Source organism: Halichoeres trimaculatus, unplaced genomic scaffold, assembly GCF_033239565.1.
Source record: "Halichoeres trimaculatus isolate MK-OKI-2021-1 unplaced genomic scaffold, fHalTri1.1 fHalTri1_scaffold_11, whole genome shotgun sequence".
NCBI classification, from domain to species: domain Eukaryota; kingdom Metazoa; phylum Chordata; class Actinopteri; order Labriformes; family Labridae; genus Halichoeres; species Halichoeres trimaculatus.
In genome coordinates, this window is record NW_027437189.1 from 18,919,045 (window position 1) to 18,945,658 (window position 26,614).

The 26,614-nt window shown below is 40.5% G+C and overlaps 3 protein-coding genes across 10 annotated transcripts; 1 reads left to right on the top strand and 2 right to left on the bottom strand.

The window, feature by feature from the left end:
* Nucleotides 1-52: 52 nt before the first annotated feature.
* Nucleotides 53-5,475, bottom strand: zmynd12 (zinc finger, MYND-type containing 12). 2 transcript variants are annotated; one of them, XM_074681851.1, is made up of 8 exons: nt 5,265-5,475; nt 3,766-3,802; nt 3,388-3,559; nt 3,108-3,277; nt 2,772-2,894; nt 2,598-2,691; nt 1,957-2,102; nt 53-281 (listed from the first exon to the last, which is right to left on the bottom strand). In XM_074681851.1, exons 1-8 carry the CDS (start codon nt 5,405-5,407, stop codon nt 150-152), a joined length of 1,017 nt encoding a protein of 338 aa, XP_074537952.1. In that variant the 5' UTR covers nt 5,408-5,475; the 3' UTR covers nt 53-149. The 2 variants fall into 2 exon arrangements, with proteins under 2 accessions (XP_074537952.1, XP_074537951.1); XM_074681850.1 differs by having other exon boundaries at nt 3,766-3,892.
* A 621-nt stretch (nt 5,476-6,096) lies between these two features.
* Nucleotides 6,097-8,328, bottom strand: LOC141799764 (epithelial membrane protein 3-like). The gene is made up of 5 exons (XM_074682118.1): nt 8,239-8,328; nt 7,163-7,250; nt 6,966-7,068; nt 6,710-6,850; nt 6,097-6,416 (listed from the first exon to the last, which is right to left on the bottom strand). The coding sequence occupies exons 2-5, from the start codon at nt 7,238-7,240 to the stop codon at nt 6,241-6,243; spliced, it is 498 nt and encodes a 165-aa protein (XP_074538219.1). The 5' UTR covers nt 7,241-7,250; nt 8,239-8,328; the 3' UTR covers nt 6,097-6,240.
* Nucleotides 8,329-9,226: 898 nt separating this feature from the next.
* Nucleotides 9,227-26,493, top strand: ccdc30 (coiled-coil domain containing 30). Of its 7 annotated transcripts, none has more exons than XM_074681300.1 (28): nt 9,227-9,306; nt 10,020-10,286; nt 11,070-11,228; nt 11,329-11,449; nt 11,734-11,924; nt 12,067-12,144; nt 12,315-12,392; nt 12,811-12,967; nt 13,414-13,485; nt 14,915-15,030; nt 15,123-15,229; nt 15,331-15,523; nt 15,675-15,773; nt 16,140-16,268; nt 16,468-16,605; nt 19,619-19,797; nt 19,987-20,254; nt 20,497-20,619; nt 20,752-20,922; nt 21,148-21,357; nt 22,738-22,895; nt 22,993-23,158; nt 23,396-23,517; nt 23,622-23,763; nt 23,888-24,024; nt 24,322-24,439; nt 24,732-24,796; nt 24,902-26,493. In XM_074681300.1, the coding sequence occupies exons 2-28, from the start codon at nt 10,266-10,268 to the stop codon at nt 25,104-25,106; spliced, it is 3,723 nt and encodes a 1,240-aa protein (XP_074537401.1). In that variant the 5' UTR covers nt 9,227-9,306; nt 10,020-10,265; the 3' UTR covers nt 25,107-26,493. The 7 variants fall into 7 exon arrangements, with proteins under 7 accessions (XP_074537401.1, XP_074537402.1, XP_074537403.1 ...); XM_074681301.1 differs by having other exon boundaries at nt 12,318-12,392; XM_074681302.1 differs by lacking the exon at nt 13,414-13,485 and having other exon boundaries at nt 24,902-26,492.
* Nucleotides 26,494-26,614: the final 121 nt, after the last annotated feature.

The window sequence follows — 26,614 nt, forward strand, 5'->3', positions numbered from 1 at the left end:
ATCGCAAACTTTGAGTTATAAAACTTTTATTTTTTCACAAAATCCTTGACTAACTATACATGGGGTAAATGAATTCAGTGTAAGTGTGAACACATATTCTGATATAGCAAATCTCCATTCACAGGAACAGGCATGGACTAGTATGATGACTAGCCAGAACCAGGACGAGGTTCTGTCTGTGCACTCTGCACCAGCTGCAGCAAGCCCTGGATGGGCTCTGTCAGGTCATGGTTTGGTATCAGCTGGCACGCCTGCAGGGCCACGTTGCCAAATCCCAGTGCCTGGCACAGAGACACAAACGGAAACAAACAGCAGCTGCAGCTGTCAGCCTCTCTGGGGAGAATAAAGCTGACTTATACAATAATATCACTGAAATTGGACTACCAGCCGGTCAGATTAACTTGCCCCTCTTTACCCTTCCAACAACTTGATCTGCCAGCCTGTTTTGCTGTCCCGTGAATAATAAAAATAAGCATAAGGAAAACACTTTGAATCTGTTGACAACAATCATACAAACTTTAATGAAAATCTTCCAACAATAAATGATGCCTGTTCTGTTTAAATAAATCCCAAAATATTGGTTAAAACACAGTTGTTGGGTTTTCTTTTTTAAAAAATACAAATAATGTTTTAATACAATACTTTTTTTTACTTCATCAGAAATTCAGTAGTCATTTTAATACTTTTAAATGAGACACTTTTCTAGCCTTGTAAGATAAAGTTGACTCATATTAGACAATTTTTTTTAATCAAAAATAATAAATAGTAAATAGTAATAGCAGTTATGTGTTACATATTGCAGCACATTTATGAACAGCTGGAAATATGAATTGTTTTGTTACTCTTGTCTTTGTCAGTGTTGCAGTGTTTTATGGCCCTCTTGTAATTCCCTCCATAAAAGGCTCAGTTGAAGGAAGCGATGCATTTATAGTACTCTGAACTTGCATTTCTTCCATTCTTGCAGTAAGTCACTAATACATAGATAAAAAGGGAGACATCTGAATACAAAAAACAACAACTGCATGTTCTTCAACAACTTTTTTGAGTGTGTAACTAAATCAATTACAGTCATCCTACCCATGGCACCCTGTGTTTGTTTTTAGAATAACTTTCTTTGTAATTTAAAAAATAGAAAGGATTTCACAGTAGACTTGTGACCAGATGAATAATCAGAAGTCGAATGAGCATCATCAAAGATGCTGAAGTAAAGAACTACACACCCAGCAAAAGGGTGTCTTTGTCTTACCTTACTCTGCATTTACACTTCCTGTGCCGGGGGACAAGCTGACTCTAAATCTCACTCTAAAGATCTAAGCCATTTCTTAATCGGTTCAAACTGCCTTCAGTTTATTTATCTGCCATCTTTGCATGCAAGCTCTTACCCATATTTGTACAGCAGTCATTTTGCAACCCAAAAGAATTTCAGCATCGGTTAACTGTGGTAAAAATAAGAAGTTCACCAAGAAAACTGTCTGTATCATTAGTTTTTGTCCATATGTAAGCTGTCCTTTCATATGTTTACTGTCTGTTGGGTTCGTGCGAAGCAATGAGATCACAACCCAGAGCTCTGACCCTAAACATGGATTTAAGTCTGTGGCAGTCACCTGTCTGGGGCAGAGCTTCATGAATAGGTAGCGATAGGAAAACATTCCTCAAGCCAATGCTGTCTCATCCTCTCAGCTGGCAAGACGTGCCAGAGACCTGTTCATTCATCTCATGTGACAAACTACATCTAAAAATGTTACAGACACACTGGAAACCAAGATTGAAGTCAGGTTGTCGAGACAGCTAAGTCAGTTCCTGCTAATTCAAACCTCATCTTTACGGCTTTACCAATTAGAGATAATCCCATCTCGAGACGTCCCTTTGAACGAGGTGAACCAGGGAGTAATGGGGAACTGTGTCACTGTGTCAGACTGAATCTTAGATGCTTTGGCGATTTGTCAGGTGACTCACCTTCAGGGAGTCTCCTCCAAGGAACCACAACATGGCGAGGCAGAGGGCCACCAAGGCAATCTGACCTGAGTTTCTTCTGGGATTTGCTTGCCAGAACTCCAAAATAGCTCTTAAGGTTGCATCTACTTCAGTTCGCTGGGATTTGTCTTGAATATAATGGAGAGGAAAAAAGTGATTCAGCACATGGACAAAAATATACAATTAAAAAAAATTATACTTATGCATCTAACAGGATTCTACATAAAATTTAGGCCTGTCTGCATATTTTTTGGGAGCATTCTTTCCTTCTTCACACACTGCTTGACAGTAAACACCCCAGAATACCCAAGAAAATGCATTGCTAACAGGCTTAGCATCATATGTAGGGCAGCAGCTGCGATAGAGGGAAGTGATTCGGATGCTGCTCAGCCAGCGATGTGTCAGCACTGGTCTCCCGTCAGCCATAAGCATGCTCATGTAAATCTGGGCTTTAGCTCACGGATTGCACAGCAAGACAGCTTGGCTAAATTTAGAAGTGTTGACCTTATTTTATCAGTGATATGCTAATGGAGCTCCCTGCTGTTAAACAGAAGTGACAAAAGGTGATGTCATTTTCTGATTTTTTTTTTCATACTGACTATTTGTGGTGTTAAAAGACTTACCTAATGATGGCTCCAAGAGTTTGCTATGATTTTGAACATTCTGGATGTGGATCTTGAGGTGGTGGGTCAGGTGGCCGTGCAAAGTACGTGCCACCTTAAATCAGAGAAATCATATCATTAAACACTGACACAAGATACTTGGCCCTAACAAAACATTAGGTTTGTATCTTTTACCTCAGAATACAAGGAACGTACGAGGTGTATCTTCCCCTGTTTATTAAACACATCAGCCATGAGAAAGTAGCCTCTGCAGGTGACTGTGCTGTCCAAACCGTACTCCTCACTGGCATAGTAAACCTAGAAAAACATGATAATTTAGGTTTTTGAAGTATATTTATGTATATAGCTTAGACCGGTGTTGGTCTGCTCACTTGATCTTACTGGGTTTTAAAAAAGGAAAAGGGATGTATCCTTCTTTTTAAGAATGCACCAGTCTGTAAATTTTGGAATACTTGGAAGTTGGATATTTTGAGTATAATTTATGGTGAGCGTTCTGAATATGGCACCGACATCATTTGCAAAGTTGACCAGGGCTGCATCCAGGTTTCCAATTGCAGCGTGGAGGCGGCCCAGGCTCCTGTGCAGCTGTTGGTAGACTCCGTGACCACATTCTGGGCTTTTCAACACTGCCCACTCTGCCTGAGACAGGAGCTCTGCCACTGAAGCTAGATTACCCAAACCTAAAAATGCAAGTACAAATACAGACATGCAGAAAGATGTTCAAACATTATATATATTTATAGAGGAGGGTAAAAATGAATCATCTTGAGCTGAGTAACTCCATCCTGACCCATGTTGGCCTCAGCCAGCAGCAGGTAAACAGGAACCAGTTGAGCAGAGTTAGGGCCGTGGATGTCGATGGAGCAACGTAGGTAGAACTGGGCAGCAGGCAAAGCTTCTTTGTGTTTCCCCTCTGATAGTTTACCCTGAGCCACTGACCTGCAGATCTTCAACAGATCAGCCTATAGAGAGACAAACACATGGTACACATCAGGCTAGTTTCACACTGTGTACATTTATAAGACAAGGCTTCAAGGAATATTACATAATTTTCATGGAGGCTTAAAATGGATCACTTAAAAGAAAATTGAAGATTGGCAGATTAACATCACAATATTAAAGACTGGCTCATGGTCCCCTGCTTCAAAAACACACCCTATGTCTTTACCTTTATAAGCGGTATTTGAATACGGCACTCCCGAAGACTGCAGAGGGAAGGGGTACGAACAGGTATTAGTAGTGGACAGATTCTCTGGTGGATCCCCACCCAGTCGGCTTGCTGGTGTTCTGCATCACTGAGGAAAAGAGACAAGCTGTTTGTATAGAAGACTGCAACTCAGGCTTTTATCATGATCTCTCCTCCTCTGCTGCTCATTAGATCAGTTTTGATCTTTCTGCGATCTCACACGACATACCTCATTGGTTTGCACTGAGTTGCTAACATTTCCAAACTAAAGCCTCTTACCCATGTAGAGAATATAATGAGAGTGCACAGAGGGCATACCAAATTGCATGCTGTTGCATAACTAGTCTGTAATTTTGCTCATCTGGCTTCCTCATCTTTAAACTTCTGTGGAAACTGTCTTGGATTTACTTGTTTCTTTCTTTCCTTTTTTTTTTTTTTTGACAGAGGAGCATGCATGCTTTTTACTTTCTGTTTGTGCTCTCTGGATCTAAGACAGGAGCAATGAGCGAGCAGGAATCCAGCCACGTCACATCAACAGGAACACTGACACACTCAAATCAAGGGGTCTTGTCAGGACACAGGGTCAGTAAATTGTCATGATGCATTGCTGAGCTTCTTTTTTTTTTTCTCTCTCAAACTGCCTGACGATGAACAGTCCCCCACAAACATGTTTCCAGATACCAGTCAGCAAGCTATGCTGATGCAAGCCAGATATGACCAATTAGACCAACGATAAACTCTTTTTCTAACATTGTAAAAGTTGCATTATGAGCCACGGAAACATGATAAAAACACAGAAAGAATATGTTCGATCTACTCTATTTAATTTATCATTTCTAAAATACAGCTCTGACATGTAGGCCTGACAATCATTTCCCGTGAAACTCAACAGAACAGCTTGACTAGCTATTGAATGGGAAGCCTGAGAGGGATGCTAGCACAATAAGTGGCTGTAAGCTCCCTTTAAGAAACTGGGTTTAGTGGCTCATCCCTTTACATAAATCCCTGCAGGGAGGGATGTCAACACATGCTCCTCTTCACTCCAAACACTGTGCCAGAAAGGATTTTACTGAGCCATCTTGTGATCTGTAACTGAGTCTGCAGAGATGTCCAGTGTTGCCAAAGGTAGCTGCTTACATAAAAACGCTGATGCTGACCGACTAAAAACAATCTAGCAGCAGACATTCACAGTCACATGAACAAAAAGCTCAAATCTTTGAGCTGATTTCATTTCCAGCTGTTCCTCCGCCTCCCTTACGTCACGATCACGTGGACGCCTTCTCTGTCGACGTGTTCCGGGGTTTTCTGATAAGATCCTGTGGAAAACACTGCCATCTGGCGTCACATTAACACGATATATAAGGCTCAAAAAAATGTAACAGCGTTATTCTGTTTTCCTATAGACAAATTATTTCACAGTGGGTAAAAATTATGATATTAATAAATAACACAAGTAATTAGCACTGCTAACTCAAGCCTACCAGTAAAAGGTGACCCGACAGTCTGTACATTGCAGGTTTGCCGGTCTCTGACAGAGTTCACACAGTTTTTCAGTTCCTTTTGGTAAAGAAAGAGGAATTATCTGTGACGTTTTTCCAAAGGCTAGGAGTGTATCCGCCATCATTAGGGGAAAGTCCGATTGGGATGTCTAAAGAGATATAACTGTTGCTTTCACTCCAAGCAGGTTGTGAATAACGTAACTCGTCAGTTTACAGTAACCTAGGCAACGACCTTAGTAGCCATTGGCCGGTAAAACAAAGGCTTTCATACCAAAACAAGATCACACATATTAACCCTGTCACTGTGTATCTACAGTTGTCTAGAGTTGTCATTGTGGAATATTTGATCATGTCTAGTATTATCAGTAATTCTACTGAAAGTGCTGCTACTACTACTACTACTACTACTACTACTACTACTACATCTACAACTACTAACACTAATAATAATAACAATATTTTAAATAATAATTACAACAACAACAACAACAACAACAACAACAACAACAATAATAATAATAATAATAATAATAATAAAAGTACAATATTGAAAAGAAAAAACAAACATCTTATATGGTACCAAATAGGAAATTTATTTTCATAAAAATGTAATTATTTTTAGGATTACAATAGACTTACAAAGATTAAAAAAAAAAAAAAAACTTGCATAGTTTGTGTCTCATTGTGTTATATGTTTTTAAATGCAGCTACCAAATGAATTTGATAAAATTAAAATTATCACACACACACACACACACACACACACACACACCCACACACACACACACACACACACACACACACACACACACACACACACACACACACACACACACACACACACACACACGAAACTCTCAATCCTTCAACAAATAAGCATAAGTGATGAATAAGTAGTCACATGAGTTCAATTTTGTTTATCAGCATAAACTTTTATTCTTTAAGTGCTGATTTAAAGTTACTCTTTCTTTCGCAGGTGGATGTATATGATCCCACTCAACAACAACAAGGGGACACAAACCCAGGCCAGAATAAAGCAGTAGCCAAAGTGTCCTGCTGTAAGCTCTCTTGAGTCTTGAAGGATTTCCGTGTTGTGTAGGGTGTAAATAAGAGATGCAGAAAGGGCGGTTAAACCTACAAAATAAATCAAATAAGATGTTTTTTTTAGTGAGAAATACACACAAATTTGTATAAACTGTCTTGATATATGTTCATTCCATCATGTAATGGCATTTATAATGACTCAAATCAACAATTACTACTTGAATTAACAAAAACACTTGCATTTGAGAAGTAAATCTTTAATTTCAATTAAATAAAAGGGCAACATGAGACTTGTTTTTTGTCTTTTGCAAGAGCAGGGACCATCCCTTTCAAATGTTTCAGATCAAACATGTCAGATATGCACTGTTACTGTTAAGAAGTACCTGCAAATACTTGACACAACCCAGTGAAGTAGAAGAGACCACCCTTAGACATGGTAAAGAGTTGACCAAGGAACACCAAGAAAGAGACGGAGGAGAAGACAACAGAAAGGACCATCAGCACCTGCACAGCCTGAAGCCACTCTGTGAGAAGAAAACATTCACAATTCCAAAAAGAATCTCAGTTCTCAAGCTTGTACTGCTGTTTTGATAGCAGTTTTTGCATCAAATCTCCTACATGGAGGTGATATTTGTATACCTGATTCCTTGGAGGATGAACATAACCAGGTCCCTGTAAAATTGTCAAACCTACAGTTGTACCATAGGTCAGAGTTCTCCATGCCATCCCACACCCACCAAGACTGTAGAGAGGTGAGACATACACTTGAATATGGTGTTCTTAAGAAATTAAACCGTTTAAGTGAATAAACATTATGTCCCAGCTATAACCATTACCTTCTCCATGGTTGCAATAAACAGCATTGCCAATGTGATTAGATGAAGCAGGGTCACAAACATGAGGAGGTATGCCATTTTCAAATCCCTGTAAAAACAAACAAAACACCTAAAAGTAGGCCTCTTGAGCAAATGAGCCCAAACTTAGCAAAGTAATGGTGTGTGACCAAATTAACATGCTGTCTGTTCCACAGTCAGACCAAAGTTAAGGAAATTTCCTGTTTTCACTCGAAACATATGGAAAAAGTGTGTAGCTGAACAGAGGCCTCTCTATGCCACACAAGACTGCACTCCAAAAAAGAGTGCAATGAGTTATTTCTGATACTCCTCTTAGACTAGGCGGGCCTACTGAAATCTTAATGGTTCCAAAACATTTCTTCAATTAAGCTCTGTACCCTTCTGAATAGTTGTTTTTCTACTGAGGAAGAGGTAAACAGTCCAGAACTCCACATAGATCTGGATTTCATTAAAACTGCTCAACTTGTAAACTCAGACGAAATTAAAGTCTGAGGCAAATCCAGTGATTTTACAGAGCTGCTTGGTATTGCGTACCCTGTAGTAAAAAACACACTGATGCTTTAGCAAGAGTGATTTCTCTTCCTTCAAAAGAGAAATAAAGTTAAACAGAAAAAGAACATAAGGGAAACAAAGCAGGATGGGGATGTCTGTGCAGATCTTTATCAGTAGGAGAGGTCCATCTGGGTGGGTAGGTGGGTTGTGGGAGCATGATTACTGTAAAATTATGTAATTACACTAAATTTCACTAGAACATAAATAAAGTAGAAAAAAAGGAAGGAAAAAAAAACATACATTGCAAATACTTGCATAAAAAGTTTAATTTATGATCCTTTTTTTCTGGTGCATTATGGTAACAAATATAAATCATACCTCAAAACAAATAATCTGACAAACATAAGAAAAATGTCCAACTTTGGAATACATGCAGGTCTACAGATCTGACTGCTGTGATGCAAGGACTACTACAATAACAAAAATACTTTCAAATCAAGGGAATTCTTTGATTTGAAAGCTGTTTTTTATCGATATCATACTGAGTCAAGGAAATATGTGCTTACCCTGTGTGTAGCCTTGTCCTTTGAATCAAATCTTCTGGCTTCACCAAGCTACACAGTTGTGCCCCTCTAGGTGGTTCTCTCCCTTCCAGGCTGGCCGCACCCCCTATGTTTTTTTTTGGTCACTCCATCCAAACTTTTCGAGAGTGAACGCCCATTTCCTCTGGCAGCACAGAGCTCCTTTTTAACTCTGCTTCACAGCTCCTTGGTACAACATCATCATCCAAAAGTAGAGACCCACCCATGAGCAGTGGAGGCTCATGAAACCACATGAAAAACCTTTTCTTGACACAGTTCATTTGGAAAGTTCTTTGTTTTGTGAAACATAGTCAAAGCTAGAGCTGTTGCTGTATAACTGAAGATCTTTCATTATGATGTAGCCTAAGTCTTGATGTGCCATAACAAACACAAAGCTGCAACATGCCTCACATTTCTCAGAACTCAGAAATATTTTTAGTGCACTGGTCATGTAGATGCCATCTAGACAAGATATGACTTAGCAAGATGTGACTAGGCAATTTGCCTTAGAATTTGTTTTTATTGACATTATTTTTGTGTTTTTAGGGCTGAACTATTTTAAACTGTTGTTCAGGAACGCCTTCACTCCCAACAAGCAAAAGACGTGTGCTGTCTCCCTCTGGTGTTTGGACAGTTGCATTGTTAAGGCAATCCTAATCAATGAGTAAAGCGTGGTTTAAATAAATTTGTGTGGGAAAAAAAAGCTTTTAATCATAAATGGTCGTTGGGGCATTGCCTACTTGTCAAAGACGAAACCAATTTAGAAATTTTAGTCTGTTTTTTAATCAAAATTTCGTTTGATATTTTCCACAGTTTTTGGTTCAAAAGTTGTAAACTGCCATATCTAACAACATAACTACATGTCTATTTTATTCTTTATGTTTTTGTAGACTCAAACTACCCCATATATGGTTGGTTTCAGCTCTACTGGTCCACCTTCCCCAACAGCCACCGAATGGTACAGTCCGTTGCCAAGGTGCTAGTAGAAGCCGATTCACTTCGCCACGCCTGTCCTTAGCTGCTGGCTGTATTCCCTTCTTTTCCCAGGGAAAGGTGAGTTAAACTATACGCGGCAAACTCAGCTTCATCAGTGTGAGAGCGTTTTAAATGGAGGGTCTAGTTCTCAAAACAAAATCTCACGGCAGAAACCCACTAAGGGGCCAAGAGTAAAAGCTAATGGCTAACGACAGCGAGCTAACGCTAGCTGAATGTGGAGTAGTTAGCTGCACTACGATAACTTTGAAAGTAAACTTTGCTAACTAGCTGACGTTTCAAGATGTCACCGTTCTTAGTAGTATTTTTTTTTTTTACTTCATCATAGCTCAGAGCGGTCGTTGGTCTTGTTGAGTATCTACATCTATCTGAACAAAGAGCAAAAGGAATGCAACAGCAGTTGTCCCACAAAAAACATCTTTGCTCCTCCTCGTCAGACATTTTGGGGGAAACGGATAGCTTTAAAACAAAGATTTTAAATTCCAAAAGGGTTATTTTTTCTTTGTACAAGGAAAAGATTGTGTAACCACTTAAAAAGTAAAACCCATCAAATGATTGGTTATTACTGTCAGGTTCAAAATAAGCATAAAATGATGAAGTCGTTCCCATTGATGAAGTTGTTACTGCCACTTTTAAATTCTACATGATAACAAAGCAGCAGATCAAACTAAGCCGCAGCTTAAACATAGCTAATCAGCTCGAGATTTTGCATAGCCTCAGGTGATGCAATTTCACAGTGTGCTTTGTATCTGTTTCCAAACGTGTGCCTGCAGGCAGCTCCTCACATTCCAGCATTGACAGCATTGTCCTGTGACAGGGGAACTTGAGGACACGGGACGTTGTCATGGATGAAATGCAGCAACAATGAGAGCGATCAAGTTTGAAGAGCAGCTGATCTTTGCCCCATCATTGCAAAATGAGCTGGGCTCTATGGGATACCATGTAGGCAGCATTGCTGTACTTGAGCTGTAAGGAAAAGTTCATCACTCACTGATGCAGCTTCATCAAACTGGATTTATATGACCATGGATCATGATGAGGTAACATGTAGTTTTCATTTGACTATAGACAATCTGAGTCACTGTTGATTCTTTGTTTCTGTGTTCAAAACCTGACTGTTAAAAACATGAACTGTTTCAGCAAAGACTGACTGTGACTGCGTATCCTCAGGTGGAAGTTTATTCAGTTGTAAGCCTAACAAAAAATAAAGGGTTTTCCTCCAAAGTAACCAGCCTCTATCAGTGTAACATTATTGTAGCTAAAATACAGGTTTTTAGCACTTTTTTCACAATCATAGAGCAGAGGCAGATGATGGTTAAGTACAACAGGCACGTGGGACCTGATACTCACCTGGTGACAATATGTTGTATGTACGTTGCTGGACTGTTGACTGCTCATGGTGTAGTTAAAATGCTTCATGGGGGGTGTGCTCAGGTTACAGGCCCTGCAAAGTGCAGTATTGAATTTGACAACAGGTGTCTAATGCTGGCATGCTGTTCTAATACTGTGGCTTCGTCTATTTTGTCACATAAATTGATACATTTTAAGCATGGCCTAAAATTTTGATGTGTAATCACAATGTGATTGACCGCTTTGTTTAAATTGGAGTGGATTTGCATTAATGTGATGTATCTGGCAAATTTTGCATGAAAAGTTTTTTTTTCATCCAGCACAACTTTTCTCTACCAATTAAACCTCAAAGCTCAAAGTACTTTTGCTTCCAAAAATATTTGAAGCTCTAGCTGAAAAGGATGGATCGTTACTCAATTGATCAGTAAAAAATGTGGTCTCAAAATGCCCTGCTCTTTTCTCTTGGTTCTCAGGATGCTCGAACAGAGGGTGATAGCAGCCCTTTGGAGGCCAGTGTTCAGAAGCAGCAGTGCCAAGTCTGTCAGCAGCTGCTCAACAGTGAGGCAAAGCTGGAGTCTGCCATCGAGGAGTTGCAGATCTTACGTACACAGCAAGCCAATGAGATGCAGGAGGTGACCATGATTAAAGTCACCCTATCTTTCAGTTTTTTCATTTGTTCTTCTTTTAGTTATAAAACAACGGATGTCATCTGTTATGATCTTTGTTCTTTAGGTGGAAAGCTATGTTGCACATATTCGTGGGTTGCTGGAGGAACGTGAGTGTCTGACTGCTGATTATGAGAAAGACAACGAGCACTTGCGGCAAGAGCTTCACCAGATCAGACAACAACAAGGTGATTTCAGTGCAAATGTGTTTAAAGGTTTAGATGTTGGATCACTCACTTGGATCTCCTTAAAACATCAGTAAAAAGTTTTATACCCACCTCAGCGACAATACACATGCATCATTAATGGTCTAAGATGGATCCGTTGATGTATCCAAGCACACATTCCTTGACTCACAAATCAACACGTTCATGCAAATTCTACTTTCAGAAGGGATGCACTGTTTTCCTGTTATACTGTCTGTTATCACATGGTACTCAGCAGCTCTCTCTCTCGACTCACTCTCTTCCAGAGGGTCAGAGTAAGGAACTGGCAGAGATGTTGGCTCAGGAGGACCTTGGGGAAATTGGTTTGAGCAGTCCCAGTGAGCAAGTGGCTTACCTACTGGTGGAGAGGGCCACTCTACTGGAGAGGCTGGAGGCAGTTGAAAGGAGACTGGAGAGTCAGAGCCTGACTGACAACCTAAGAGATGTTCATCACCAGGTAAAGGACTGACCACATCCAAGATCTGTTTACTCAAAAATAGTGTCTTTTTTAATCATGAAATAGAATTTAATAATTATTTTTGATTATTGCAATATAAACAGTTAATAACGTGCTTGAGATCCCTGTGTCGCTGTGATAGGAGAATATCTGCCACACAATGGGGGAGGAGCTGAGGCAGCAGAGGGAGGATATGCAGAAAACCATAGATAACATTAAGGTGAGGTGGAAGTCCTGTTCTGGCTGAGTCAAAAGGCTTAAACACTGATGGTGAACGATGTTAGTAGAGTGAAGACCAACCTCATTTTCCAGTCACTGAATGATTCCAAGTGATGCCATGTGATGTACTGTCAGCTGTGAATATGTGTAAGTACTGGTGTTCCCTCTCAGCAGTGTTCGTCCCAGAGTCCGTGGAAGAAGTTATTTGGGCTGCGCAGGTCTGGTCAGAGCAAACACAATATTACCCCTGTAGGTTTTCACTTCAGGCTTGAACTAACTGCTGACTAACACTCAGGGATCACTGGCATGTTTTGGAGAGGCACTGCTTTCTAAAATACACACCATGCCTGCAATGTGCCTTGATATTCGCATGACTATTATGGTGCAGAAAATGTTTACTTCCAGTAATAAATCTGTGAATGTAATTCACTGGTGCCCAAAATAAGTGTAAAGGTAGTGGCATGTCACAGGTAACAGCACGTAAATGTAACATATAAAAACTTGGCTCATTGCCCTTAATTCTGTCCAGGCCTGCAGGTATGATGAATCTCAACGTCATAATGCATGTCTCTTACAGCAGCATGTGGGCCCGCTTACATCTCTACAAGTCTTATTTCATGCTGGACTTCTCCAACTGTAACCATCCAAGTTTCTTTTTACACACCAGGCACATAGTGAGGAGATTTCCCGAGAGAAAATTGAGCGCCAGCGACTGGAGCGAGACCTTGAAGAGGCATCCAGGAGGCTGGCAATGGCTCATCAGGATATCCGCAGACTCACCAATGAGCTGGATGCTGCCAAGAACAACAACCTGGAAACAAGTGGTATGTTCAAAGGAGCTGCAGTTTGTATCCTATTAAGAACTGCAAGTTTTGACAAAACTTTGAGTTAATGTTTTACTTGAGAACACACTTCACAAATTGCTTAACTGGGTGTTTGTAAAAGCAATGCATGGTGGCATTAGATACCTCTGAATGACCTTGTTTACACCTGCAGCCCCACTCCTGTCTTTAACCAGCTGTTGTACACTGATCTGTGGGATGTTACTCTCCACATACAGCAGCTGGTCTACCTCCCTGTACTAAAACCAGAACAGTTTTTAATATCTTTAAAATTTATCATCTAATCTTGACTTTTTAACTGGGAGTTATTGGGGTTATAGAAACAACATTTATAGAAAACAGTTTATGAATACAATTTTTCTAAAATGCAAGTTAGCAGTGAACATAATTTTGCTCAAAGTGGTTAAAGTTTGCTCATAATATCTCAGGATGTGAGCTGCAGGGAACGGTCCAAGAAGTAGAGAACCTGAGGAAGGAAGTGGACAAACTGAAACACTGTGGTGAGAGAGCTTCAGTGTGTGCTCAGCAAACTGCCTGTCAGTGTGTCGTGTCAGTACCTGCCACATTGTTTCAAGATGTGTTGGAAGCCTTTGAATTATTTTGGCTTCAAGTTAATGTAAAGATTGTGTAAATTCAGATACATTTAAAATACTTTATTACAATGCTGTATTCATTTGCATTTGAAATCTAACCTTTAATATAAACTTCAAATAATGAGAAAAAAAAAAAAAAAAAAAAAAAAAAAATATATATATATATATATATATATATATATATATATATATATATATATATATATATATATATATATATATATATATATATATATATATATATACATATATCAGTGGTTGGCGATTGCTCTAAGACTGCAAGGGAAGCTCAACTTCCCCTAAAATGTCCCCAAAAAAGTGGTGATATGTTCTGCTGTGTGTACATCTTATTGACAAAATACATGCTAGAATTTCTTCATCTTTTGTTCAGAATCAGCTACCTATCACAGGTAACTGGCTCGACCTCCTTCTCATTCATCCCCGCAGCGTCTCAGCACTTTAACACAGTTGGACGCTGAGCGTCTTCTGACTTGGGCGGGGAAGCGTAGAGTGGGTTGTTCCACTGTGGAAACTGGACGGTCATTGGATAAACACTGGGCTTTGTCCTGCCCTCGGACGCTGAGCGTCTCTGGGGGTCTATGAGGCAGTGGGCTGGTCTGGACGCTTGGCTTCTGCATGATGATTGAATGATCTGTCTGAGGCCGAATCCCTTTTTGATTGACAGTGAAATGAGCCAGTCAGCTATCTTGAAGTATAACCCTCCACTGGAGAATCTTCTGAGTTTTATGTTGAGTTGTTCTTGACTGATCTGGAGGCTTTATCAATCCCCAGCGAGTTTACCTTTCTTAAAAACGACGAGCGTTGTGTTTAAAGATTCTCTCTCTTTATACCAATAAGCAGCTACAGCTACAGCTGTGGAGCTTCTCCCCCTGTCACTCACACTTACAGGCTGTTGTAGTCTCACGTAGCAGCTCCAGCTGCTGGCATGCTGGCACGGAGGGTAGAATTTTACGTTTAAATAAATTAACAAATTTATGACATAGGCTGGAAAAAATGAGCTTCCCCTCCTTGACTGACCAGCAGCCGCCACTTATACATATGTATCACATATTGCTTTTGGAAATTTCCCAAATATAACCTTTATCTTGGTTTAAACAAATCTATTTATTTTTCCTAAGAGAATCGAACTACAACAAGTAGTTACTAAAGTTAGTTGTTACTACAAGAGTAACAAGAGTATGAAGTGACCATCTCAACTGATACACAGCGAGTGTATATGTGCATGATATTGTGACATATATTAGTGTGAATAAGACACACAAAGAATATTGAACTAAGTGTAGACAATCATGGTCCTGATTTTCTCTGTTCACAGATATGATGAAGCTGCAGCGAGCCAAAGAGCAAAACGACAGACTAGACACAGAGAACAGAGCTCTGAGAGAGAGAGTTCGCACTTTAGACTCTGAAAAGAAGAATCTCCAGGCTCAGGTTTGTGTTTTTACTGTTTTAATTCATTTCACAATCAAACCTCTTAATGCGAGAGGCCATCTGAGGCATTCTTTGGTATCATTTTTGTCCAGTTGGAAGTCAACCAACATGACCTAGCAGACAGAAGTACTAACAGTGAGCCACCGAACAACAACCAGTCTGGTTTGTCAGACCCAGAGAAGGACTGCATTCACAAACGGTGAGGAACCACTTCACCCATTTTTTTGATAATAATAAAACTCCATCTTGTCATTTGAGACATTACTGCTTTGTTTGTCAAACTATAAACATTTTTGTTAGATGTCGAGAGGCAATGGAAGATGGAATTGTGCAGGTGAAAGAGCTGCAACGACAACTCCAGAGACTCCGCAAGCAACAAGAAGAGCTAGAGGAGAGAAACGAGGAACTGGAGGCTCTGCTGGGGGAGGCCCAGAACCTCAGCAAGGAGGAGAGACACCGTCATGAGGGAGAACTGGAAGGACTCCACAGGCGGGTAAGCTGTAAATTCAGGCCAAATTCTACACTGGCTTTCTGAAAAAAAATGGTGTATGTTTTATTCATCATTGTAATGGTTGAGTCGAAGACCTTTCCTAGAAACTATGATCTCTGTAAGGGTGGGCTGTCGCCTCAACTGTTCATTGCAGATCAAGAGTCTGGAGACAGAGCTGAAGAAACATGTGGCACCAGAAAAAATAATGAAGAACGGAGAAGATGTAAAAGCCCCTGACTCATACCTACAGCTGGTGAGACACTCCCCTTTAAGTTTCATTCTTATTCAACCAAAGTGACACATCCACTCAAGTTTAGGTGTATAGTCAGTTTTTTACTGCTACTTCTCAAGTACAAAGATCAAATTGTCTCAGCTTAAATGTCATGGTAGGTGTTAATTATGCTTTAAAAATACAAAGAAACAAAACAGCAAATTTGGTCAAGACAGCCATGAGCACCAAGTTGTGCTGAATATCTTACAAATTATCCCTTCCAGATTGTTATAAATCTTCAGTTATCTTGATCGTTAGTCCTCAAAAAAGTAAGAACATTAAATGGGTCAAATTAAGTACAGAATCAAACCAGTAATGCTTTGTCTTCGCTTAACATCATGTCCAAAGCGTCTAAGAGACAGCAGTCAGGAGAGACTTGCGCTGCTGGATGCTCGACTGACAGAAGAGAAAGACTGGAGGAAACAGCTGGAAGTAGACCTCAGTGCAGCCCAGGCGGCCCTCAAAAAAGAAAAGGAGGTGAAAAATGCACCCATCTCTGCTTAATCACACAGAAAATATCAAAACCAAAGCTACAAATGTGGAAGCTTTAGTCAGCATTCAAAAAGCTTGGTCCCAAACCCACGTTTGTTTTTCCAGTGTCTTAAAAATATTTATAAGATGAAAGATGCAAGCCACTCTTCAGCTGCACTTTATGCCCTCACTGTTTTCATTAAAGGCTTTGCAGATCACTGAGCAAGAGAGGAAGAAGCTGAGACTCGAGGTCAACAGTCTTCAGACAGAATGCCAACAAGGGAAGACAATCATCAAGAGCCTCACTCAAGTCAAAGGGGAGAAAGCTGTTCTGGAGGAAAAGGTTTGATCATTTTAAAGCTGCTTGATTTCCCATGGAGAGGTGTGTCTGGAGGACATATTTCTGCCCCTTATGTTCATTCTTATACAAACAAACCGTGTACCCAGGATATACACACCTGATCAAAATTTAGGACTAAGTGAAAATTTGCAAGAATTAACATTTTTAACTGTTTGATCGCCAAAGAGTTTCCAAGTAGAGTTTCAAAATGCAAAAGAAGAAATGACAGAGAGGGTCAAAAAAGTAGAGCAAGTAACTTATTAAAAATAACAATTAAACTGAAATCGTCTGTTCATCAGCAGATCAAAAGTTTAAGACCACAGCTCAAAAAACACATAAACCTCCCAAAAAAGAAATAAAAGTTTGAAAAAAAAGGACTTACTAATGAGCAGCTCCTTGTTTATAACTTCAAAATCGGTTTTAACATGCTTAATGAAGTGATTCACGGAGGCTAGAGGGAACAAATGTCCTCAATTGGATTTAGATCAGGAGAACACGTAGGATGGTCCCAAAGAGTGAGGTTATTCCTCTGGAACAGGGGTTCTTAAATCGGGGTAGGTGTACCCCTGGGGGTACGCAAGATTCAAAAATGGATATTAAAAAATAGCAACCAATCAAAAATCATCTAACACCATTTATTTAATCAATGTTTGAATCAAATATGAGCTTAATTTTGTAACATGAGTACTATATACAATAGACACTAATAGTACAGTGCTGTGTTTTACATCTTTTTTTCCAACAAAAACTGCTTTGCGCTTGTTAGGGGGTACTTAGCAGAAAAAACATAGAAGATGTCCTTTGTCAAGTGGTCATTAGCAGCGTTTCCATTACACCTTGAATGACGTAAAACATAAATATTGCAACAAAGGAATGGTAATGGAAATGCCACATTTTTGAAAAACCTTTCAAAATTCAATGAAAAGTTTTTACGCCGTCATGAGGTGGTTTTTCAGAAGCTTAAGTACTGAAGTTTCTAACCAAAGTGCAATGGAAACAGCTTTTTCGCAAAAACATGTCACATTAGCCACGTTTACATGAGGAGTTTTTCGTCTTTCCGAATGGAATCTTTCTGAATGACTTTCCCGAAAACAATAGTATACATGGAAAGAAATATTCAAACCCTGATCTACATGTGCCACTATAATCAAACAAAATACTCAATGGGGCATGCGCAGAAAAACGGAAACATCATGTGATTTATCAAAGACGGAGGACAACAGTTTTTTTTTTTTATCACGGTATTGCAATACTCCGTATTACAAGTGTCCGTCCAGTCTTTAAATTTTGTTCAGTTCTTCAAAGTTTGGATCAAAAGCAAACTTTCCTCCAGTGCTGACTGCTCGCTGCCATTTTTAAAATTAAGGAACGTCTCTATTTGCGTCTTACGTCATATCTGAGCATGCGCTGAAAGAACTCACCCTGACAACTTTCTGTTTGAGTGGATACATGATACCTCAGTCGGTTTGGGGAGAGGAATATTCCACCCCTATGAAACAGATTAAATGTCCATTTGGATTGGCACTTTTCTTTCGGAATGAGGTGTATACAAAGGTTAAATTCTTTCCTTTTCAGCAAATAAACCCAATGCAAACGGAGTATTTGGGTCCATGTATACGTGGCTATTGTCATAGCAATGCACCTCCCTCACCTCCTTGTACATGTTCACTGCCACACATCTGCACGTTCATGTTTCAACAGTTCTGCTTTAAGTTATGTGTTCAGTGCAGATGTTTGTGTTTTTGAGCATCAAATCATGAGTGAAGGAATCAGGATGGCTGTGAGCGGGCCTGAGTCAGAGAGCAGCAGGAGAGCAGGGCAGAGGTCTGTGTGCGTGAGTGAGAGTACGTGAGCTGGAGATGATGATTTTCATTCAGTGTTTTGTTCGTACATTTTTTGAGTTGGCTTGATCACAGCCAACAATCTAACCAGTGAATAAAAACACTAATGTCCATAAATGGGCATCATTATGAGTGCAGCGTCCAGACGGGCTCAAGTTGTGCACAATTTAAGTCATAATGGAAACACCAGCAAGGTGAAATTGTTCTTTATCGAAACTTCAGAAATGTTGCTTTTATTTTGCAAAAAAAGTGTAATGAAAACGCAGCTATTGTGAACTGCAGCGTCGTCCTTTTGTCTTCCAGTCATTACCGCACAGAACAGAGCCCTCGGGCATGAGGGATGCCCCCTGCAACATCTCCACGTAGCCAGCCGCAGTCTTATGTGTCCTCTGTTTGGTGCTTTCTTGCAAACTCCAAATGGGCGTTGTGTTGAAGAAGAGGAGGCCTTTGAAGACATTTTTTTGTTCCGAATGCCCTTCTCGCACAGATGCCATGTGATGGTCACTGGGCTGATGTTGCCACCAGTAATGGCCTTTCATTTGAGGATCGTACGTGGTCTTGACCGCCAACCAATCCGATTTTTGGGCGCCGATTAGATCTTTTTGGGTCTACCACTTGACTTTTTTGTTCCATAACCCTCAGGTTGAGGTGTAGCAGCCCTGTAAGTCCTCTTTAAATAGAGAAGAGAAACTCTTTCAAAGATTTCAGAGAGAGAAATCTTTTTTTGCCTTTTCCATCAGGAGGTCATGACAGTGTGAATATCTGGCAGAAAATGACATTGATCCACATTTTTGTGCAGATTTTGGCTTTTAAAAAGGCTGGGGTCTTTTGATCTGCTGATGAACAACCTTTTTCATGTCAATTGTTGTTTTTAATAAACTGTTCACTTATTTTTTTTTCTTACCACCCCCTTTTTTGTAGTTTTATTTTTTTTTTATTTTGAAACTCTACTTAGAACCTCTTTTAAGATCCAACAGTGCAAATAGTAAATTTTCCACTGGTCTTAAAATTTCGATCAGGGGTGTATAGATGAATGCATAAAACACAGTTTAATCTAAACAATCTGAGAATTTAAGAAACATAAATTAGCTTTGCACTATTACACTATGTCAACGTGAATTACAGAACGTGTCATTGAATGGAGCTGCTCTTTGTCTTTTGTCTTTGTCTGACAGGTGGCCCAGATGGAGCGTGCCCAGAGCCGGCTGCAAAGCGAGCTGCAAAGCTACAAGGATAGTAATCGGACCCAAGAGGACTTGAAGGAAAACAGGGATCAGGTGGAGCAGCTGCAGGAGCAGGCTGACAGGCTAACAGCTGAACTCAGCAGCCTCCAGACAGCACACAGCACCTTGAGGTTGTTATCAGTCTTGAACTCACAGTGTGATAGATATTGCTCAGTGCTGTAGTTTATTTATGCCATCAGCTGAAATAGATCCCCTGTTTGGAGAAATGAGAGCACAGCTACATCTCTGTTCATTTTTATCATACTGATCAAAAGACACTTCTCAAGTACTTGATTTGCATGACTCTGCGTGTTTTGCAGGGAAGAGATGGTGTCTGAGCGGCTGCAGATGGCCAAGCTTCAGACCAGGCTGAGCTCCACTGTCCAGGAGAAGCTGACAGCTGAGGGAGAAACAGAGAGACTGAAGCTGGAGATCCAGCGTCTCAACGAGCAGCTCAAGTGGCATGAGGAGCAGCTTTCATCTTCAAAAGAAGCTCTTAAGATCAGAAAAGAGCCCGAACTGCGCACAGCTCACGTAGAATCCAGACTGAGTCCAGTGGAAAGGACCAAGGATGAGTGTTCGGATCAGGTAACTAGATTCCACGTCCAGTGGTTGAGCTATCAGTTTTTCTGAAAGGGGCATTTTTAAGATCGATAGGTGTGAATGCTGAATTGATAAGATGTTGAGAAAGAAAACAAACTTCTAATGACAACCACTGCTTTAGATGTTTCTTTGCTGACACTAACTTTGACTCATAGAAGGAGGCCAGCAAAAAGGAGAATACTTTTGCTGGTATCATCTTTGATTAAAATGTGTGTGTATGTGTTTAGATTGTAGTTCTTAAGCAGGAGCTGAACCATCTACAGTATAAGTTGGAGGAGGAGCGTCAGCTGGCAACACAGCACCAGCTGGCCCTGCAGGCTCAGGTCAATGAAACCCAGGCACACATCAAGGTTCGACGATTGACTCTGCTATTCTCTCATACTCACTTTATCTTTTAACATTTAGTGCACTCGCACGTCTTATTTATTTGTTCACCCCTTGAGTACAGACTTATCCCATCATTATCTCTCCCTGTCCCTCAGTCCCAGGACTTAGTGCTGAGCCAAAAAGCAGAGGAGTCTAAGCAGATGAAGCAGGACCTGCAGAGAGCCCAGAGCCTTTTCTCGTCAGCCGAGCGAGAGCTGCGCTATGAGAAGGAGAAGAACATGGACCTGAAGAAACACAACACCCTGTTAGAGCAGGAAAAGCTAAAGGTTGGAGTCCAGCTGCACCAGACTACATGTGGAATTCCCCAACATGCAAATGACTTTTATGACTTTACCATCACCTTTCATCTCTTAAGTCACCTCCCTGTGACTAACCATGAGCAAAACTGAAACCTTAAACTTTAAAGTAAAGCACAAAAAGGAAGGAAGGTGTTATAAAGATGCAAGAAGTTTCACATTAACTTTTGTGTTTCTGTTACTTTATTCCCTCAGCTTTGTGCAGAGCTGAAGCAGGTCCAGACCAAGCTGATCCAGGTGGAGCAGAGCCTCCAGTCTCAGGCGGCTGACTGTGAACATCAGCAGCAGAAAATCAGGGAACTGGAGTTAGATCTTGCACGAAACGCCACAACCCGCAGCGCCACCACTAGTTTGCAAGAGGAGCTGCAGTCAGAAAGGGCGCGGCTGATTGCTGCAGACAAGAAGGTTAGTGGTGACACAGCTTTATCACAAATGTTTTGTATGTAAGAAAATGTAAGTGGTGGTATTTAAATGAACTGGATATATATATATATATATATATATATCTAATATAAACCACCATTTGTGCTTTATAATTATTACCATTCCCTGAATTTGATTTCATAAGATGCATACTGAAAGGTCCCATATCATGCTCCTTTTCTGCAGTTTAATATGGATCATTGATGTCTTCATGAAATTGTAGTAACGTGTTTTGGTCCACAAAGCCAATAAATCAAGCACAGCAGCGTTGTTTCCAGGCTCTCATAGCCCCTCTGTTCAGAACAGTCTGATTTAGTGGGCGTGGTCATTGTATGTAAATGAGCCACCGCTGATACCGCCCCGTTCTTCCACGTCACTGAGAGCGGCGCCACTAGCTCCAAGTGCACAATGTTAAGAAAACAGCAAAAGCTCGTTTACCATAACACACCATTACAGGCTAAAACAACAGGCTAACTGCAGCTAAAGTTAGCATCCTGAAGCTAACACAGAGACAGGGGGACAGGGGGGACTCTGAGGAAAAGCTCTTACATCTGCTCCACAGCTCACAGCATTTAAAATACTCACATTTCCAGGGTCCGAGGTTTGTTGGTGGATGGTTGGTAACGCGCCTGGATTCAGGACCAGTCTATTCACTAGCCCTCTGTTGTACTGTCCAAAGTTGGAAAAGCAGTCAAAAGCCATGAAGTGACTAGCACACACATGCACAGTTTTACTGAGTGTAGCTGGCACATTTCCTTGATACATGAACTCCAGCTACTTAGTCTTGTCTTCTTCTGAGATGGGAAGCTTGTGCATGGAACTATGTGGCTGTTTACAGCCAAAAACAAAGCAGTGATGGCTCTTCAACTTCGGCATTCTCCTCCCTGCTGCTGGAGAGATTTCTCTCCAGCAGCAGGGAGAGGGTTCGGGGGTATCTGCTCCAGTGGACCAATCAGGTCAGACTTGCTCCTGATTGGTCAAAAAAGGGACTCACTGATGTCAGCAAATCCCCAAAATCCAAACAGCTCATTTTAGGTCAGGATTTTACATTCAAAAGCACTACTAAGTACAGGTTTTGTCATTAAATATCACATTTTGTGGGCTGGGAGGAAAGCCAAAGACCCACAAATTTCACTAAAAGATTTAATAAAGTGATTTTTGCATAATATGGGAGCTTGAATACTGAGGGGTCAGAACAAGATGGTTTCTTAAAACTTGAAAATATCACCTGTTGATGTTTTGAGAGGTATTTACCAACATCAAAGATAATCTCTGCCAGACACTGTACGGCACAGAAACTTTGGAGCTATTAACTTTTGATTATCTCACTGAGAGAAATCTGTGGCTTTCTTGCGATGGCAGGTGTTGGAGTTGCAGCAGCAGCTTAAGAGCGCCCAGCACCAGCTGCGAGTGGAAGAAGCTCGGGCAGGTGAGAGCAGCCGTCTGGAGAGAGACAGCAGGGATCTGTCTGATACCTTATCAGCTCTAAGAGCCAAGCAGCAGGAGGAGCACATCACAAGGTAACTAAAACTGCATCAGAACTTGGACAAAAAAAGTTGTTTTTTTTTTTTTAACCAACCAATCATCTTTTAATATTTTCTAAATGTGCCATCTCAGGAAGCTGTTGGAGCAGCGAGAGGAGGAGCTGCAGCAGCAGTTGCGTTCCCTCAGGCTGGCGGAGGCCTCCATGACCCGGACAAATGCAGAGCACAGCCACCGTGCTCAACAGCTGGAAACACGTCTGGCTGTCCTGGAGGCTGAGCTCAGCAAGGCCCGAGAAGAGGTTAGAATCAGTGTACCACAGTTTATCTAATATGAGAGCTATAAAGGATTCCTTTGACACTTTTAGCCTTCTAAAAAAATTTATTTCTGTCTTCTATGACTCTAACCATTTAGTGCTGTGTGACTTTTTGCTGGTATTTTTCAAATCTATTGCACATGATACTGTTTCAAACTGATTGGCCTTTCACGTCTTATGTAAAAAGAAAAACAAAATGTTTGACTTTTATCTGTGCTCTAGGCTAAAGAAAGCCAGAAGTCCAGCAAAAAACTGCAGGAAGACTTGGGGTCTTGTCAGCAGGAGTGTGACAGACTGCAGGGAGAGCTTCAACAAGTCCTTTTACAACACGACTCCTATGTCAGGTGAGATAAAAATTTCCTCAGATATTCATGTTTGCATTGAATTTGATGTTATGAAATTAACGACCATACATACGCTGCTTATTTTCTTCTGCTTATCAAACCAGGAAGTATAATGAAAAGCAGAGTCAACACAAGACCAAGCTGCGACAGGCAAAGCAGGTTTTCCTCAAGGCCACTGCACAGAGGGACAATATCATCCAGAAACTGGAGAATGACCTGATGCTGGCCTCAAGCCTCTCACACAAGGTCACACACACGATGCAGAATCCTCTCACTGTCCTTTCCCTTTAAATATCCCACAAGAGACGTCTAAAGAGGGAAAACATTTTGTGTATGATTTTTCTCTTGTGCCTCTTCCCTCTGGCTACAGGAGAAAGAGAGGATCAACACAGTGATGGAGGAAAATGAAAAGCTTTTAGAGGAGAGAAGAGAGCTTTTGCGGAAGATAAGCGAGGCAGAAGAAATAGGCAGCAAAGGCATGAGGACGGCCTCCACTGTCCAGTACAGGTGTCCTGTGAAGCATAATCATAAATCACTTTTAATGGGCAAAGCTGCTGCAGTTACTTTTTGGAGGGTCACTTATTCTTTGCTTTGTGAGAATTAAGAAATTTTAAAATAAATCTTTTAATGGTAGCTGAAGTTTCCTACTGCTGCACATGAAGAATTGAAACATTACTGTCAAATGAAACATCTCAATCCTTTATGTTGTTCAGGAGCTAAAGCTAATAGGTTTCAGTTACCTGTATCACGGTAAAGAAAATATGTAGAAAAGCAAACAACCCTCTCTTTAAATCTGTCTTTTAGGGTCAATGTCCTGGAAATGGAAAACAGACAGCTTCAGGATCGAACCCTTAAGCTCTCCAACCAAGTCAGCTCGCTGGAGCGTGCCCTGAGGAACGCCCAGTCGTACTACAATGTGGAGGTAACATCATGCAGACCTGTCTCCTGTAAAGGGACATGCCACCCAAAACTTACAGGTTTTCTTTGTTTCTAAAGCAGCCCGTAAAGCATTAAAGATGTGAGGTGAAGAGTTTATAATCTCAGTGTTTGCTGATATAAATGGTTCATGGTGGACTCTATCACACCTGAGGCTTTGTGTTGGAAAGGTAAGAAAGGCAGCTTGACTTTATTTAAAATGGGTGACATGTCCCATATTTTTAATTTCATATGAAGCATGGTGGGTTTTGATCTTGCACTGTTCAATTTCTTGACAGAGTATGAAGAAAGTTTTCCCCTCTGAAAGCCTCTGTGATGGCATCCTGAACACATCTTCACTCAGGTAGGACTGCTTCAGAATATACATGACTTTGATGGGTTTAAGTGATGATTCAATTTCGAATAAGTGTTTGTTTTCTGCCATTTCTCTCTCATTCTGTGTCACCAGTTTGACCTCGGGTTCATGTGTCCCCCTGGACATCCTTGATGCAATCTGTCGTGTGAAGGTGGCTGAGCATGCAGTGGACCCCACTCAAGCATGTGTTTCCACACAGCAACCATCAGAGCAGAGCTACCTGAATCTCACCTCCCCACTGGTTACTTCAGATACAAAGGGAACAGAGGAGAGCACCAATGATATTGACCAGGTGTGAGGGGATTCAGCAAGGTCCTATAACATCCAAAACTTCCGACAGAGACGATACATGAGAATAAAGCCGTGAATGTATGGAGAATGAAATCTTTCCTTTGAAGAGGCAGTAATAACGAACGTGAGCTTCCAATTTAGTTCTGCTCAGGGTGATGTTTTATGTAGAACGAGGGAGATTCTTGTTTAGCTGGCAAGTTCTGTGTATGAATCAAGTCCAGGTTAAAAAAAAATATGACGGGATTGTTTTAAAAAAAGCCACTGCAAGTGTCAATCAGTTATATTATAACATATTTTAAAGAAAGTAGTTTATATTTTTGAAACTAACACGGCACGATTGTTTGCGCGCACAAATGTGCTGCGTACTTGGTTGTAGGAAGTCGGTCAGTAGTTTGCTTCAGCACGCCAAAGCAAATCAGAATGTTTGAAAGCCTCATGTTGGCTTATAGTTACGATAATCATCTTTTTTCTTCCTGAGTAATGCACCAGTAACTTTGATCTAGTGCAGTGAGCGTCTACAGGTCCAAGGGACGTTTCATGAGGGAGAATAAAGAAAAAATGTTCAACTTAAGCACTTTATGAAATGTTGTTTACATTTGGGTACAATGTAGCAGTGGATATATGAGTGGTCCTTACAGTGTATTAAAGGTACGTATTTTTACTTTGTTACATTAACATTGTAGTTTTTCAATGAAAAATGCCTCTTCTAATGTCTTATCAGTATGTTTTTATTATGGCCAAAACACAACAGCATTTTTAATGAGATTACAAAATAGGCTGGTGGTGTCAGTTGCACCAGTATTTACATTTTACAGCTCTGCACACAGCTTTTTATGGAATAGCCAAATGTCAGGAAGCCACTGAATTCCAAGAAGGGTTTTTTTTTTTGTCTATTTTGAGTAGCCAAGCTTTTTTTCCTTTTCTTTTGGTCAACCTCAGTGTTTAACCTCCAGGGACACTAAAACAGAAAGTACTTATACCCTTGTATAAAGAGCTGTGTGTGACATTGCAATAAAATACACGTTTATATTTAGGGCATGCAGTTAAGGAAATGCTGTTTACAAGAAAGTGGCTTCAAAATTCAGTCACAGAAGATGATAGAGACAGAGCAGCTGCGTGCCTCACTAAAGTCAGGTTTTGGGCGATGAAACTGTTGTCCTGCAGTGATTTTGTGGCCTGCTTGAAGCACGTTTTCATGTACAGAGTGAGGCCTGACACCCCACCTTTAACTGTTTCATACCACTACATTTTTGTGTTGTAGATTGGTGTCTTTGTCCTTAATGTGCCTAAAATGATGAAGTGAGTTACTTTATCTTGCTGCTGCGTAATGACATCTAATAGCTTATTTGCATAACCTGAGAGATATGTTGTATTTGTGTAAATACATTTTTTTAAAACGTAAATATTTTCATTAATAAAAGTCAAATGAATAAGAAACACTTGACTTTTATTCTCCTTTGGTTATTTTTTCTGACTTGTGGACTCTTTTCATGCGAATCAAGCAATCGGTGATGA

Excerpts from the sequence above, each read along its gene's own strand:
- zmynd12 (XM_074681850.1), bottom strand. The coding sequence starts at position 5,407 with ATGATGGCGGATACACTCCTAGCCTTTGGAAAAACGTCACAGATAATT. Across the intron at positions 3,560-3,765 it reads TTCAAATACCGCTTATAAAG|GCTGATCTGTTGAAGATCTG; the intron begins GTAAAGACATAG and ends GTCTCTCTATAG. Across the intron at positions 2,103-2,597 it reads ACTCTTGGAGCCATCATTAG|ACAAATCCCAGCGAACTGAA; the intron begins GTAAGTCTTTTA and ends ATTATATTCAAG.
- LOC141799764 (XM_074682118.1), bottom strand. The coding sequence starts at position 7,240 with ATGGCATACCTCCTCATGTTTGTGACCCTGCTTCATCTAATCACATTG. Across the intron at positions 6,851-6,965 it reads TTCATCCTCCAAGGAATCAG|AGTGGCTTCAGGCTGTGCAG; the intron begins GTATACAAATAT and ends TTCTTCTCACAG. Across the intron at positions 6,417-6,709 it reads GTTGTGTCAAGTATTTGCAG|GTTTAACCGCCCTTTCTGCA; the intron begins GTACTTCTTAAC and ends TTTATTTTGTAG.
- ccdc30 (XM_074681300.1), top strand. The coding sequence starts at position 10,266 with ATGACCATGGATCATGATGAG. Across the intron at positions 11,450-11,733 it reads CCAGATCAGACAACAACAAG|AGGGTCAGAGTAAGGAACTG; the intron begins GTGATTTCAGTG and ends ACTCTCTTCCAG. Across the intron at positions 24,440-24,731 it reads AGTCGTACTACAATGTGGAG|AGTATGAAGAAAGTTTTCCC; the intron begins GTAACATCATGC and ends ATTTCTTGACAG.